This window comes from Diplotaxodon limnothrissa, linkage group LG9 (genome assembly GCF_057381915.1).
Source record: "Diplotaxodon limnothrissa isolate DT_005_m linkage group LG9, D_limnothrissa_male_GT1.1, whole genome shotgun sequence".
NCBI classification, from domain to species: Eukaryota; Metazoa; Chordata; class Actinopteri; order Cichliformes; family Cichlidae; genus Diplotaxodon; species Diplotaxodon limnothrissa.
Genome location: NC_140604.1, coordinates 7,434,779 through 7,450,264, shown reverse-complemented (window position 1 = coordinate 7,450,264; position 15,486 = coordinate 7,434,779). Strand labels below are relative to the sequence as shown.

The window sequence follows — 15,486 nt, the reverse complement described above, 5'->3', positions numbered from 1 at the left end:
GCAGCCAGACTCACCCAGTGTCTTGACTGCGATCTGCCGCGTCAGAGGCGGCGGCAGGTTGATGCAGACCAGATCCACATCCTGATGCAGCAGCACGTCGTCGATCCTGTTGGTGTAAAAGGGCACGTTCATCTCCTTGGCCAGCTCCTCCGCCTCCTCCTGTGTCCGGCCCCACAGCGCTTTAACGGCGAAGCCCTCGTTCTTCAGCAGCGGGATGATCACCCGTGCGGTGAGGCTGGTGCCGAACACGCCGACCCCAGGAAGCATAGCTCCAGGTTATTAGTTGGATTTGGTTCTGTGTGGATTCGCTTGGTGTTCGCAGCTCCGGACGACAGCAGAGCTGTGAAGGGAAGCGGCGGCGGGGACCGTCAGGTTGGCCATCCACCTGCACTCACACAATGTCTGTGCGGCATTTCCTCTCTGCGAACGGACACGTACTGTCGTTATCACCCGCCGAAAAATAACCCGAGAAAGGCGGAAATCCGACCCGGGCTTCTGCGCTTGAGCAAAGAAGTCTATAAATGAACCATTCCGCTCTTCACCTCGTCCGCGTCTGACAGCTATCACCGCACTGACTGCGCCAAGCAGGCGGAGAGCGTGTCCCCTCCTCCGCGGTTTGCTTACTCCTCCCCCTGCAGGACCCTCCCTGAAGATAACGGGGCTGGAAGAAACGTGAGCCGGGAAAGCGCTTGGTCTGACGGCAGGTTGCCGGAAACACCGCCGTCACCCTGTGCCCGCTCCCCGTAGGATCCCAGTGCTACGGTGCTGGAGACGTTACTGATGGTGCAGCACACACACACACACACACACACACACACACACACACACACAGGAAGCGCTACTAGCAGCACCATTTCAAAATAAAAGCTTCACGTTGCATGGTTGTTCGTGTGTATGTGTGATTCATATGAGTTACAATCAACCAATCGAATAAAACTTTAATTCTGCAGCACTTTTCATAGAAACTAGTAGAAAAAGTGCACATTCAGAGCAGAAAATAAACAAAACCTGCACTACACTAACAACACCTCTTTATTGTGGTAACATGAGACTCTTTGTGCTAACAATCAAGCCAAACACCAACATCATCAAATATACAGTTGAAACCAGATATTTACATACTCTTCCAATAAAAACACAATCACTTTTTTAATTGTAAAACATTAAATCAGACTAAATGTTTATTCTTTTTAGATAAATATAAAAAACATATTTGTTAAATTTAAGAGTAAAGAGAGAAATTGTATGTATTTCTTAATTACAAATGGCACCCAAATTGTATTCAAAATTGAGCCACACTTATGGAGGTCTACAATTCTTTTCCTGGTGTTTTGGTTGATATGTCTTCCCATGTCAAAGAAACAGGCTCTGTATTTTGGGGGTGCCTTATATGCATCCACAGCTGTGCCACCAATTTACTCAAATGGACTCTACTAACCTATCAGAAGCTTCTTGAGCTCAGAATGGAATGTCTGGAGTTTTCTTATTAATTAAAGATACAATAAACGTAGTGTATATATACTCCTAAATTTGATGAAAGTGATAAAAAATAGACAGCTCTGGCTGCGTGGTTCCTCCACATATCTGCTTTTTCTGATGTTAATAGCGTAGAAACCACACACACCAACAACACTGTAGCTACATTCACTGCAGCTACAGAAGCTGCAGAGGACCACATCACAACCATGACTAAATTGTGTCTGCTTACTGTTATGTCTTTTTGATTTACTGTCTTATTATTAACTAATAATAATTTCAGTTTTTTGCAGTGCTAAGGCAGAAATATTACAAGATTTTCACGGTAGTAAATGCTTCCCAGAAGATGTTCCCTCTGGTCATTCTGTACCGTTTCATGTTTTAGCAACCTGAATGTTGACCTGTGCATCAGAGTAATTGGACCCATAAAGTGTCATATATGAAATTGTGTTGATCCCTATACTGTCATTGTTCATTCTATGACCAGATACCTGCAAAAGGTGTCATCACCAGTCACACCAGTTCACTTCACCTAAGTGCATCAGGTGTGATTGCTAGCCAACAATATGAAAATGGTATTTTAACCAAAGACTGTATAGAAAGATGTAGGCCTGCGTCCTCATGCATCAGTCAGTCACAAGCTGTATGTTTTTGCCATTGGTATAGATCAATGAAGCTGAGGGCCCTTTTTTCACTCCTACAAGACTATAAATCTTTTGGCCATCATCGTCTATGATTCATTAACCCTTTCACGCATAGTGGTCGCTACAGCGGACCGCTATTCAAAGGCCGTTTTCTTGTATTTGTGTCAGTGTTGATGGTATACTTGCACATAAACCACTACATTGGACATTGATGTGCCACTCCATACCCTGCCACCCACTGGTTGTTTAATGTTACTATAGATGTACGACCTGTTTCATTGTAATTATTGTTATTTAACTCTGTCATGCATGACTTATGACAACCCCAATCAGGGTTTCATGAGTATTTTTATTCATCTTTTCAAGCCTAAATATGAATAAAAATATGTTAAAAAAAATCCTGATTGAGGTTGTCACAAGTCATGCATGACAGGGTTAACTTCCTAATCACACAGACTGAACAAATAATAAGCTTAAGTTAATCTTTTGCCCTGTTTTATTTACATATATTTGTGTGTGTGTGTAAATCATTGAAAGAAAACATCCTAATGACCCAGCAGGACCTCGTTCAATGAATGGAAAAAGCTGAATGTCACAAATCAATACAGACATGAGCGCACAATATTGCATTACTGGACTGTTATTTTGGTTCATTGGGGGTCTGAAACACCAGTGAGACTTCTTTGTGTCTGCCAATAACACATTTGTGCAGATGGATGGAAACATCTCCCTCTCCAGATCATTTGCTCAAGGATGTACAGAGCAAACAGGAGAGAGAGATAGACTCTGAACTTGCTAGGTGCAGACTGCACACAGAAAGCAGCTGCTGGCTGTCAAAGGTCAAAGCTGAGAGTTCTTTACTGTTTCTGACACAGCGTGTGCCTGCTCAGAAACACCATATAAAGAAAAAAGGTTTAAGGTTTTTGTAGCACACACAGAAACTTCCTCCTGAAGTTATAACATCAGAAACCTGTCATCCATGTGCCTTTATTGAAAACATGGTAGTAACTGTTCTGACTTAGGGAAAAATGTAAATGTTGCAAACATCACAGTCGCGCCTGCTGCTGCTGGAGATGATGTGGATGGACAGGAACAGGCTAGTAAAAACAAATCACAATGTTGACTTGTGCTTAGAGCTCTGGCTGTTGGCATCGTGTAAAGATGCTCCCACTCTCTGGGGTTTTGAATTTGGTTCTGATATCACTCATACACAGCATCTGTCGCATGGAGCCAGTTTGAAGAGAAGGCAAGGCTGCACTCTTGTGGAGGATTGTGAGCACATTAACTGCACAGTTTGCTGAACCATGTTTAGGTTTGCAAATCAACCAACTCTTGCTTACTGCTCCTAACAAGCTGCACACAGTGTCAACATTTCTGAGTCAAACAATAAGTTTACCACCCACCACAAGTGAGTTCACTGCTACTGAGACCTTAGCCTATCATTTTTTTAATGTCAGGTAAATTCAGAGTTGTTAAAACAGCTCAACAGCTATTCCTTACTAGTGCCTGCAAGTAAAAGGTTCATTTATGATAACTTACTCCATGCACCAAATCGAACTTTTATACTAGGTGGGGGGTGGAAAGGTATCTCATGCAGTATGCATTTTGCTCATATGCTTGAGAAGGCTGGATCACAGCCTGTCCACACAGAAACTCGACTGGAGCTCAATGTCAGATCGATGTGGGAGGTTACTTATTTTTACTGTTTAGGGTTCCCTGATCTGCCAGCTCCCACTTCAACCCCTGAAAATGGGCAGTACACACCACAGCAGTGTGATAGCATAAGCAGAACACTTTCAGATGAGTGTGGGGTTTGAATCCTGTGTGAAACCAGAGGCTGTGATTTCAACATTTTTAGTGTATTTTCTAATTTTCATCTGGTGAAAAGGAAAAAAGCAAAGGTTGGAACACAATTTATACCTCCTACACCTTTAATTGTAGGGAAAATGAACATGCTTGTTGAATAAGAGGATCAGAATAAATAACCAGGCAACTTTAGTTCTGGTTTGTTTCAGCACTTTTAATTATTATTTAGAGAGGCACAAATACAATTTATAGGGCTACCTTCCTCTATACGTGCACCCACATGCAACTTCCTGTTCCAGTCTGTGAGGCCTGCCAGCGGAGCCGGAAAACAGCAGAAACACACACAGGAAAATACACACATTACTAGTTTTGCGAGGACAATAAGTTAAATGTGTCACTCCCTGGTCCTACATAATAAATATCACTGCTCTGTGCCTAATCCCAAGTCTTAACCTTCAAACAGCCCTTTAAAGAGGGGTTAAACATTTGTTCTCACTCTGGTAAGTCTAATGACCGGTTCACAGAAACACAGCTGTACAGTACAAACACGCTCACACGTGCCTATTCTGCTCATCCTCTCACACAGCCAGAGGTCTTTTACTCTTTCTCAAATTTTCGCCTAATATTTCTCAAACAGTTTCGTTTGGACTGGACTTCCTTTAGTCAGCCGAGCCTCAGCGACAGCTTGAGGTAGATAACATTCTGCAGTCACCTCAAAACAGAGCTGTGTAACACGCACACACACACACACACACACCGCTGATGGAAACTTTCTTTGTATTATATAGCATCTTTTGTTTAAGGGTTGACTGTTTTCTTTATGCTAAGTTACTGCTACTCAGCTCAGTAACCAGATTAAACAAGAACAAAAAAAAAAAGAATGTCTTCAATAATTTATTTTTACAATTTTCAGCCAGTCAGACTTCCTAAAACTTTACAGTTGGCGCTCACTCGTCTTGTCATTCATCCTTGGTTCCTAAAACTGAAAACTAAAGTGAAACAGTGACATTACTTCATGTAGCATGCAGCAGAAGTCATTTGCTCCTGTCACCCCCGTGGCTTCACCCCTTCTTCTTAACGCTTTCCGTCCAGGGTGCTACCACACACACTGCCCTGTGTGATGAGCATAAAGTGTTTCTGGTGGGTTAAAACAAAATGCAAACAATAAGAAAAAAAAAACTAAAACAAATAACTTCCTCCCCTCTGCCTCGTGTCATAAAACTCGTCTCGAATTAACAGTTAAAAGCAACAGAAGATCAGCGATAATGTAACAAACACCACAAAGACCATATTTGACTGTATTTATAGAGTAACACAGGCATTAACAACTGAACAGAACACAACAAAAACACACAGGTAGCATAAGCAACAATCAAAAGTTCCAGTTTTTCTCTGCAGGGCAGTGTGAGGAAAAGGGAACTTTCTGCTTTACAGAATACTGCGGCGGCTAATTTTGAAAAGAAACTGTGGAGGTACACATGAGGAAGGAGCGGGATCCTTTTTTCCTTCTTCCTCTTGAAATGCCCTTGATAGCGCACCATTAGTTTCATCATATTAATTTCTTTATTCCTGGCAGAAATGAGGGACCTGCATTATAAAAAAAACAAACCTTCATGCTTGTTTCTAAAGATTAAAGATGGCCAGAAACATCAGCTACAGTAGGCCATGTGTCAGCTGCAGTCAAAATACTTCCACAGTTTCTTTTAAAGTCATTTTGGCACTTTTTACAGGCCCCCCCCCCCAAATCTACTCAATCTGAAACTCAAAGCCGTTAAAATTTTAAATCGGTAAAATGTTCTACGACCAACATTGAAACATGGGTATTAAACAGTATGAAGCAGTCTGCATCCTTGTATCTCCTGTTAGGAACATATTAGAGCTACCAAATGGAAAGTACACAATGAATGAAGACTGAAAACTGGTAGTGCAAAGTCAGCAGTGCTGGAACTGTCAGTACGGGGGTACAATTACACTAATTTAAATGTGTCAATTTGTGCTTTTACATCTTAAATGTATACATTGCTAAAATCAAACAATTGAGAGGCTAAAATATAGATTAACTGTGCAAAAACCTACAAACCAATCGAATTATTTACTAAGCTATCGTCATACAGCTCTTAAAAAAAGAATATATTTCTTGTTCCCAACCAGTTGTTTCTCTAGACACCATTCATGCTTCTAGCTATGGCTTTTTCCCTATTAAGATAAAAGCTACAGTTTGAGGGTGGGAAATCAAAAATGCGGAACCCGAGATCTGAAAGGCTTCCACTCACTAAACTGGGATAAGATGCTTGTTCAGCATCCTCCCAACTGGTCCTTCCATCAACTCATTCAGCTGCAGACATGACTCCACCCTTCAACAACATCAAAGCTCTCCAGTCTAAAACAGAACATTTCAGCAGCTTCTCAACAGACTGACAACATTTCAATGAAAACATCACCCCACATGGAGCTTTGAAAACAGCAAAAGGGTCATTTTTGCACTTTGTGCATCTTAACTTAAATCCATTAAGTGCATGTTTTTCTCAGGTCCAACAAAACAAAGACTATAAAGCTCATATCAACACATTCACTTCTTCTCCGCTCGTCTTTACACAGTGAGTGCCATAAACTTGTCACAGTGTGTGAATGTGTGCTTGAATGGGTGGATGACTGGATATGTAAAGCGCTTTGGGGTCCTTAGGGACTAGTAAAGCGCTATATAAATACAGGCCATTTACCATTTACCAACATCGACACAAAGAGGACAGAGTGTGAAAATGTAACAGATGTAAATGAAAGATATAAAGTGTCTCTATGCTCTATCTTCTGTGCGCAAGGGTTCTCTGGTCCAGCTGGACGCACGCTGTGCTCGGCTTATTCGGCGCCAACGATTTCCTTCATCCTGACGTATTTTAGGTCAACTGTCAGTCATAAGGTGGTCCCGCCTGCCAACAACCCCTGCCCTTCATTAAAAACCAAAATTAGGCTTCTTCCTCACTGCGCGGTTTCCATGGCGATGTGCCAGTGTTGGGTGCAGGGTAGGCCATGAAAGTTTTGGGGGGATTTTTAGGAGTAGATGGTGATGACTTCACGGCCACCACCTCGAACCAGGAGGACCCGATTCAGACCCTCGAGGAGAACCTCCAGGAACTCCATGTCTGAGAAAACAGCAGTCAAGGTAAAGCACACACACAGGCACACCAGGTGTCACACCCCACCTCCCAATGAATGTGCAATGAATGCGTGATCATTGGCCAGTGTGATGCTTTTAGCCACGTGAGAGGAGGGTGGGTCGGGATTATTAGCATAGACATGGCACGTTTTATGCCCAGCTGTTTGGACCCTGCACTGACACAAACCTTGGCACACACTAAGCCACTTTATTGCGCTGCAGTGACTAATGTATATTTACGTTATTCTACTTTGACTCTATTAGGATATTGAGTTGCATACGATTCAACTGTTTTGAGCTATTTGCATGTGTGTTGTGTTTAATTTAATTTTTAACTGTTATAACAAATGAATTGCCCTGCTTTGGCATAAATAAAATATATGTTAGCTTAAATATCCACCTCCTCAGCAGTTTGTGTTCTCTGCCTGTGTCTGTCAGCTGTTCGCTCCACAGCAGGGTGTGTGGCAGGCGGCAACTCCGTATATCACATAACACTAATTAGCACTTACGTGGGTCCATATATAGCCATTTCTGGTTCAAAAAACCCAACATTGTGGCTACAAACATGCTACTGTTGTGTTTAGACCAAACTATTCTGCAACGTACAAATACTCTGCAGTAATTTAAAAAAGAGAGAACCACTTCTTTCTAAAGTACAATCAGCAGATGGATTAAATAACAGAAACACTTCCTTGCGATCACAACCTTTTCCTAATACAGTCGTAACATAAAAACAACCATTTGAAGGATACAGTTTTCATCTCCGCCTCTGTTTCTCGGTGGTCCAGGCATGTTAAGCAGAACCAGATGAGCTCCCTGTGACTTGTTGACCACCACCTCATTCAGCTTGACAGCAGTGTGCATGCGACGGACATTCGTCTGGTTCCTAGTTTGACAAGAGCATCCACAGTGAGAGAAGCCACAATGAAGAAAACATTAATGACCACGATGTCACGTCAGCAACGTTTTACGTAGTAACTCATGCACATTTGACATCAGCTTCAAACACACATGAGAAATGATGCTCGGCACAAGCATTAAGAATTTCACATAACGTGTAGAGGCAGCATTTTGAGAAAGACAGATGAATCTGAATCATGTCAACACTTTATTTAAGATTAGGCCGAAATATAACGTCTTTATTGTGTAAAGAATCAGCTGTCTCCTTAAATGCTGCCTCTTCATCTTCACCTTTGTGAGATGATATACAGCACGCAATGTCAACTGCCAAAAGCCAAATTACAAGGCGATGTCACAGGATTTCCAATCCATGCTTTCCATTCAACTATAAATACGGATGATCTGATATCCTCGTGTTGGTGTTGTTCCCAGACCATCATGAAAATGTTGTTCCAGGTTCAACATTGCAAGTGACCAATCACATTGTTGTGATGTTATTCCTTTGCGCGCCAAGCCATTCGTGCATTTATGAAATTCCAATGTTGCAAGGACAATATCAATTCTGCTTACTGTTTATTAAAGGGTTACGGTTAGGGTTAGGGTCAGGGACGTCACAACATTCTGATTGGTCACTTGCAATGTTGATCCTGGAACAACATTTAGTATGATGATCTGGGAACAACACCAACACGAGGATATCAGATCAACCTATAAATACACACTTTTAGTTTAATGCCGTTCTGAATGAATGTTTTTTCTGTTTGACTATTTTTTGAAAACAGTCAATGGAAAGCACAAATTCTCATGTTATAAGCTGTAAATGCAACATAACCCAGCAGAGGCTTTAGCCACCAACATGCTGTTTGAAGCAGGAAGATGAAGTCGGTGCACATTAGGGCATGCAAACAAGGACAACACAGATACATGGAGGTACGAGCACACGAGCTGGAGCACATAGTCACCACAGTAGCAGAACACACAGGGCCTAGGGCAAAGAGAATGCGACTTACAGACTCTCCCACTCTCTAGAAGGAGGAAAAATGGGACAAAACAACAGAAACCAGCTTAGATGCTTCTACATCTGCTCGGCAGCTCTCCCCACCACACTGCATGCTTCCAAATGTCCCAAATGACTCGCAGTGACACCCGAAGGTGACTCGAGTAAACCCCAGAAAGTGACATGGAGCTCTTTGATGTGTAGGGTGAGGGAATCTGAAAAGTTCTTCCGGTCCGGCAAGACTTGGGATTTTGGGGTTTTAACTTAATGAGCCAATGGAAGTGAACTGGGGCATTTCTGATGGAGTCCACTGACAGTGTGGAAAGTATGGGAAGAGAAGGTGTTAGTCTATTAAGTGTGCACACAGATTGGCCATACATTAAAGCTGAAATGGCTGAAAGTGCACACACGCGCACGCACACCAAATGCAGCCTGAATGCACACGCCATGCACAGTTGTCCCATTTCACCCTCTTGGGGTCAGTACTAACACTACTCCTACTCATGCTCCTTCTCTGAGGTTTGGCACCATCCTGAACTAATATCAGTACTGGGTGAGCTTCTGGTCCCTCTGAAATGAACTTTTATGAGATATTACGTTTGAGAAAAATGATTCAAAATGGTGCAAACGTCCCTCACAAGGCACATGCAGTAACACCATGTCACTTTAGTGTATTTTACTAATATAAACTCTTTTTATCTTAAAATTTCAAACCTACAGATCAACACGTTTTTTTTTTAATCTAGCAACAAATACACAAAAGTTTTGTTATTTCTTAATTAAATATTGTTCAGGCAAGCGAGTACTTACGGCTTCATGTTAAACAGGTCACGTACAGCAACGTTGGCATTGCACTCGCGGTTACGGTTACGCTCTGTGAGGAGCTTGTCCTTGGTCCAGGTCATGTGAACCTGCTCGGGTTCAGCATCAACCTTATCGTTTATTGTGGCGTGAGATGCCGTGTTTCTGTCGTGGATGAGCTGGGCCTGGAGGCGATGCAGAGAGTAGGATGAGGACAAGAGCAGAAGATTAGTGGATATGATTATTACCAAGAGAAGTTTCAGGGCACAGGAGAAAGAAAACAAAAGAGAAAAGGAAATGGGAACTCATCCAACATACCCCCTAAGGCCTGTCAGATAGACTTTTCTCATCAACAACACCTCTCATGTGAACTCACTTTATAATAGATCTGAACTACTTTCAGCGCTTACAGTCACAGCTACTTTTTCCATTATATATTCAGTGACCAGTTTTAGATAATTGTACTTAGCAAACAGTTGTGGTGTAACCATACGACGGTGTGGGGGAACTCCAGGCCACAATGCAAGTTTTAGATATCATCCTGTGTCAACACAGCTGATTTAAATGGCTAAATTACTTCCCCAACATGTATTGGAGTCCTCCACAGGGGTGCTAATGAACTAATCAGTTGATAAAACATCTAATCACTTGTTTTACTGGGCTTGATACTACATGTAAAAATTCTTTAAATAAAGAGGAAAAATGTTTTTTTTTGTAGCTGGCTAGCCATTTATCCAAAATATTAAGCTAACAGTTTATTACTTTTTCCACACGCCTAACAATTTAACAATTAACCTAAGATTTTATACTCTCAGCAATCATTTTACACCTAGCTATTTCAACAGTTTTCTTTTGCCATTTAGTTCAATCAATGATACAGTGGGGCAAAAAAGTATTTAGTCAGCCACCGATTGTGCAAGTTCCCCCACCTAAAATGATGACAGAGGTCAGTAATTTGCACCAGAGGTACACTTCAACTGTGAGAGACAGAATGTGAAAAAAAAATCCATGAATCCACATGGTAGGATTTGTAAAGAATTTATTGGTAAATCAGGGTGGAAAATAAGTATTTGGTCAATAACAAAAATACAACTCAATACTTTGTAACATAACCTTTGTTGGCAATAACAGAGGTCAAACGTTTACTATAGGTCTTTACCAGGTTTGCACACACAGTAGCTGGTATTTTGGCCCATTCCTCCATGCAGATCTTCTCGAGAGCAGTGATGTTTTGGGGCTGTCGCCGAGCAACACGGACTTTCAACTCCCGCCACAGATTTTCTATGGGGTTGAGGTCTGGAGACTGGCTAGGCCACTCCAGGACTTTCAAATGCTTCTTACGGAGCCACTCCTTTGTTGTCCGGGCGGTGTGTTTTGGATCATTGTCATGTTGGAAGACCCAGCCTCGTTTCATCTTCAAAGTTCTCACTGATGGAAGGAGGTTTTGGCTCAAAATCTCACGATACATGGCCCCATTCATTCTGTCCTTAACACGGATCAGTCGTCCTGTCCCCTTGGCAGAAAAACAGCCCCATAGCATGATGTTTCCACCCCCATGCTTCACAGTAGGTATGGTGTTCTTGGGATGCAACTCAGTATTCTTCTTCCTCCAAACACGACGAGTTGAGTTTATACCAAAAAGTTCTACTTTGGTTTCATCTGACCACATGACATTCTCCCAATCCTCTGCTGTATCATCCATGTGCTCTCTGGCAAACTTCAGACGGGCCTGGACATGCACTGGCTTCAGCAGCGGAACACGTCTGGCACTGCGGGATTTGATTCCCTGCCGTTGTAGTGTGTTACTGATGGTGACCTTTGTTACTTTGGTCCCAGCTCTCTGCAGGTCATTCACCAGGTCCCCCCGTGTGGTTCTGGGATCTTTGCTCACCGTTCTCATGATCATTTTGACCCCACGGGATGAGATCTTGCGTGGAGCCCCAGATCGAGGGAGATTATCAGTGGTCTTGTATGTCTTCCATTTTCTGATGATTGCTCCCACAGTTGATTTTTTCACACCAAGCTGCTTGCCTATTGTAGATTCACTCTTCCCAGTCTGGTGCAGGTCTACCATACTTTTCCTGGTGTCCTTCAAAAGCTCTTTGGTCTTGGCCATGGCGGAGTTTGGAGTCTGACTGTTTGAGGCTGTGGACAGGTGTCTTTTATACAGATGATGAGTTCAAACAGGTGCCATTCATACAGGTAACGAGTGGGGGACAGAAAAGCTTCTTACAGAAGACGTTACAGGTCTGTGAGAGCCAGAGATTTTCCTTGTTTGAGGTGACCAAATACTTATTTTCCACCCTAATTTACGAATAAATTCTTTACAAATCCTACCATGTGAATTCATGGATTTTTTTTTTCACATTCTGTCTCTCACAGTTGAAGTGTACCTCTGGTGCAAATTACTGACCTCTGTCATCATTTTAAGTGGGGGAACTTGCACAATCGGTGGCTGACTAAATACTTTTTTGCCCCACTGTACATTTCTTTTACTGTTAATTTTCCCTGTTGTTCAGGTGTGCTTAAGTTTTCAAATACAGTAATTTGCAATTTCAGTTTTTTTCATACGAGTTGGACTAATCTTTCAGGATGCTGAACCTTCTGCTTGTGCACAAGTATCCCTTTTGGAACTTGGGAATTGCTGATATAATATCAATGGTATGACAGGACTGAAGGGAATGATGACATTTAAGAAAGAAGAGTGAATAGCGACAGAAATACAAACCTTTACAACACCACACGTGGTGGATGTGATGGTCCCAACAACTGAAACATTTATGTGTGCAGGTAGCGGTTATAGTAAAGTATTGTGCAAACTCAAAGGTGATAAAAGGTGTTTAAATGTTAACACATGCTTTGTAAACTTTTGGTGTGTGGATAGCACAGAAATAGTGCACAGCACGATATGTCCCACGGAGTGGAGCACATCATATGTGATTAATACATTAAATACCATTGAGTTTTGTTGGATTTGACAACAATAGTGGTCACTACTGTTCAATATCAGCAGTTACATCTGAACTAATGCCACTGACAGAGAAGAAGAATACATTATCTGCTGTAAAGCTGTGAACAGAGCTGTCTTTCTTCACTAGTACCGTGTTTACATTTGACTGACGCTTAGTTTATCTTAAAAAACAAAAACAAAACAGTGTTCTCTGATACTCCAGCAGGCTAATAACACAGAAGATTTATTAAAGGTAGATTTGTTTTATTCACTGAAGGTGCTGCAAATAAATCAGTGTAATACAAATATTTTTGTTTTCTGTAGTATAGTATTTTTAACCTTAACTACCCACTGTGGTAAAACCAGACAGATACAGTGGGAAGAATGAATGGTAGGAGGGTGGAGGGAGGGATGATGTGTAGGTTCTGACTATGGTTAGAATGGAGCAGAAAGAGGACAGTATTGTCATTTTCAAAGATAGTAGATAAACAGCACCCTCCCCTCCCTCCCCTAAATGTGAGAATCAAACTGTTCAGCTGTAAACACATGAGTCTGATGGTATTAGTAACGTGAAATGTTATTTACACTCTTCAGTTTTCTTAGACAATACTGCCCACTCTTGCCAGGGGGTGAGGAATAGGTGGGGTGATGGAGGTAATGGGCCAGGCAGCAGTTTCAGGATGCAATGGGCTGGTATTCACAAAGCAGCTCTTGCTGACTACACAGTAGCAGGTAGCACTACTGTTGGGCTAATCTGGACCGGTGGCTTTAATGATCAGATGTTCTGGTATAATAAAGCATCTACTTTTGCTGGACAGTCGTAAATTTAAACAAAGGTTATAAGCAATTTTTAGCCTGAACAACATCAAACACACAAAAGATCCAATTGGGAGGAGACACAAATCCCATGGGGGTTGCATCACAGAGGTTATCCGGCATTTAAAGGAAAAAAGAAAATGATAAATAAAAATCTGCCAGGTTAAGTATACAGTGTTGCCATGGTTACCCCTTGTGGATAAAAGAGGGGGGGCACTGAAAGAAGCCACTCAAACATGAATTGGCTTATTACCAGTAACAGTAAGTTTGTAGTTGTGGGCAAAGCAGAAGATTGCATTTGTGCGTCTTACTGCTGGCTTTGGCCAGACAGAACTGGTGAACTGGCAGCAAAGACATGATATATCATGGTTATTTATCACTCTACTACCCTAGAATAAGACCAGTACACCAGCCATGTGGTGATACTAAGGATAAACTAGAAGGTTAAAATAACAAAGGGTTACCCAGAGAACCCTGCTCACCAATTTTGTGTAGAGCTTTGATCATGACACTAAAGATGTGTATTAGACATCTGCGTTAAGGCAAGCTTGTTAAGTAGAACAAAACTGCATTTCCAACAAGAAGTCAACATTAGAGTGTTAAATGCTCAACTTGGAACTATGTCTTCATCATAAAGATGGAAATTGTGGGATCTGATTTCCTTCCTTACTACATTTTCTCCAAACTTCCCTCTTTCTATCTTTATTTATTACAGTATGCATTACGTCCATTGTCCACACTATTCCAGTAACTCAGTAATAATGCAACGCTGATCACTTGCGCATATTTTTCTGGCAAATGTGAAACAGAAAATGTGATTTTAAAACGTGATGATGATAATGCAGCCAAATGATGAGCAACACCTGTAGCCAAAGATGGAGCTTTGTGAAGACGGGCCTGTGTCGTTACCAGTAAGGGAACAATGGGTTGACAAGATCAGCTACCTCATCCTCCTGAGCATCCTCCGTCGTTGAGGACTGCCGGCTGAGGCTCGCGTTCTCGGCAGGGCCCTGGTTCTTCCTCCGGATTGAGCTACGCGATTCGTCAGTGATACTCTGAATCTGAATGGTGCGGCGAGGCCCAGAAAGGCAGTGGCAGATGAACAGGAAAAGGGGCCAGCAGGCATTTAGCTTGATGTTGGGCCATGAGTGACTTCAGTGTCATAGACTGTTATTCATGTGAATGACCTCTTAGTTGTTTTTTAAATACTATCTGGATGAGTGAGTAAATTGATTGCTGTGCTGTGTGTGCTATTAATCATTTTGCATGTACACATATACATGCAATGTATTAAAAATGCATACAGTAGGAATAAATGCATTTAACTGAGTATAAAAAAATGCATCCACATTTGTTGAACAGCAGCAAACAGACCAAGTGAAGGTTTGTTTTTAGCGCTTCTTTACCTCTCTCTCCCTCTCAGTCCTGGAAAGGTGCATCTGTTTCAGCATCTGCGACCTCTGCTCCATCACAAGAGTCTTTTCATAGGTGAAGGCTGAGATGTCATTGTCATGCTGCAAAGGGGATAAACACGGGCGTTACAGCAGCCACATTATTTTTCAGGGACGATGCCAATGTGGGTCCTCTGACAAACTCCTCACAACATTCATCATATTAAGACAAAAGTAGGCACTGAATTGTTGAAAAACTTCAATAACCATCCTGCTTCCCATTGCACTTAGACATGAATACCATTCAGGGCTATCCTTGGCTGATGCTCACCATCTCTACAACTTCCACCTCTGCATCCAGTCGCAGGTGATAAAGGAACATCTGGAGATCTTTCTTCATTTGGATGCTGTTGTCGTCCATCTGAGCTACAGTAAAGATGCGCATCTTACACTTCCTCCACACCTGGAGGGGAGAAAGGCACCATTATTATGGAAGATATGGAGTAACAGCACGGTAAACAGGATGGATAAGGGACAGAAGAATGTCAGGC

At 42.1% G+C, this 15,486-nt stretch overlaps 2 protein-coding genes across 4 annotated transcripts in view; both read right to left on the bottom strand.

Moving 5' to 3' along the window:
- The window catches only part of gfod1 (glucose-fructose oxidoreductase domain containing 1), a 35,679-nt gene extending 35,121 nt beyond the window's left edge, over positions 1-558 (bottom strand). Inside the window, exon 1 of the mRNA XM_085362605.1 lies at positions 15-558. Coding sequence (XP_085218731.1) covers positions 15-267 — 253 coding nt within the window. The 5' untranslated portion in view covers positions 268-558. The remainder of the gene's footprint in view (positions 1-14) is intronic.
- Positions 559-4,814: 4,256 nt separating this feature from the next.
- Positions 4,815-15,486, bottom strand: part of slc12a7b (solute carrier family 12 member 7b) — a 56,566-nt gene continuing 45,894 nt past the window's right edge. For 2 of the 3 annotated variants that reach the window (XM_085362602.1, XM_085362603.1), the window contains exons 20-26: positions 15,267-15,398; positions 14,951-15,058; positions 14,489-14,605; positions 9,788-9,963; positions 8,991-9,005; positions 7,833-7,966; positions 4,815-7,066 (exon numbers count right to left, since the gene is read on the bottom strand). In XM_085362602.1, coding sequence (XP_085218728.1) covers positions 6,975-7,066; positions 7,833-7,966; positions 8,991-9,005; positions 9,788-9,963; positions 14,489-14,605; positions 14,951-15,058; positions 15,267-15,398 — 774 coding nt within the window. In that variant the 3' untranslated portion in view covers positions 4,815-6,974. The remainder of the gene's footprint in view (positions 7,067-7,832; positions 7,967-8,990; positions 9,006-9,787; positions 9,964-14,488; positions 14,606-14,950; positions 15,059-15,266; positions 15,399-15,486) is intronic. The other variant, XM_085362604.1, reaches the window with a different exon arrangement.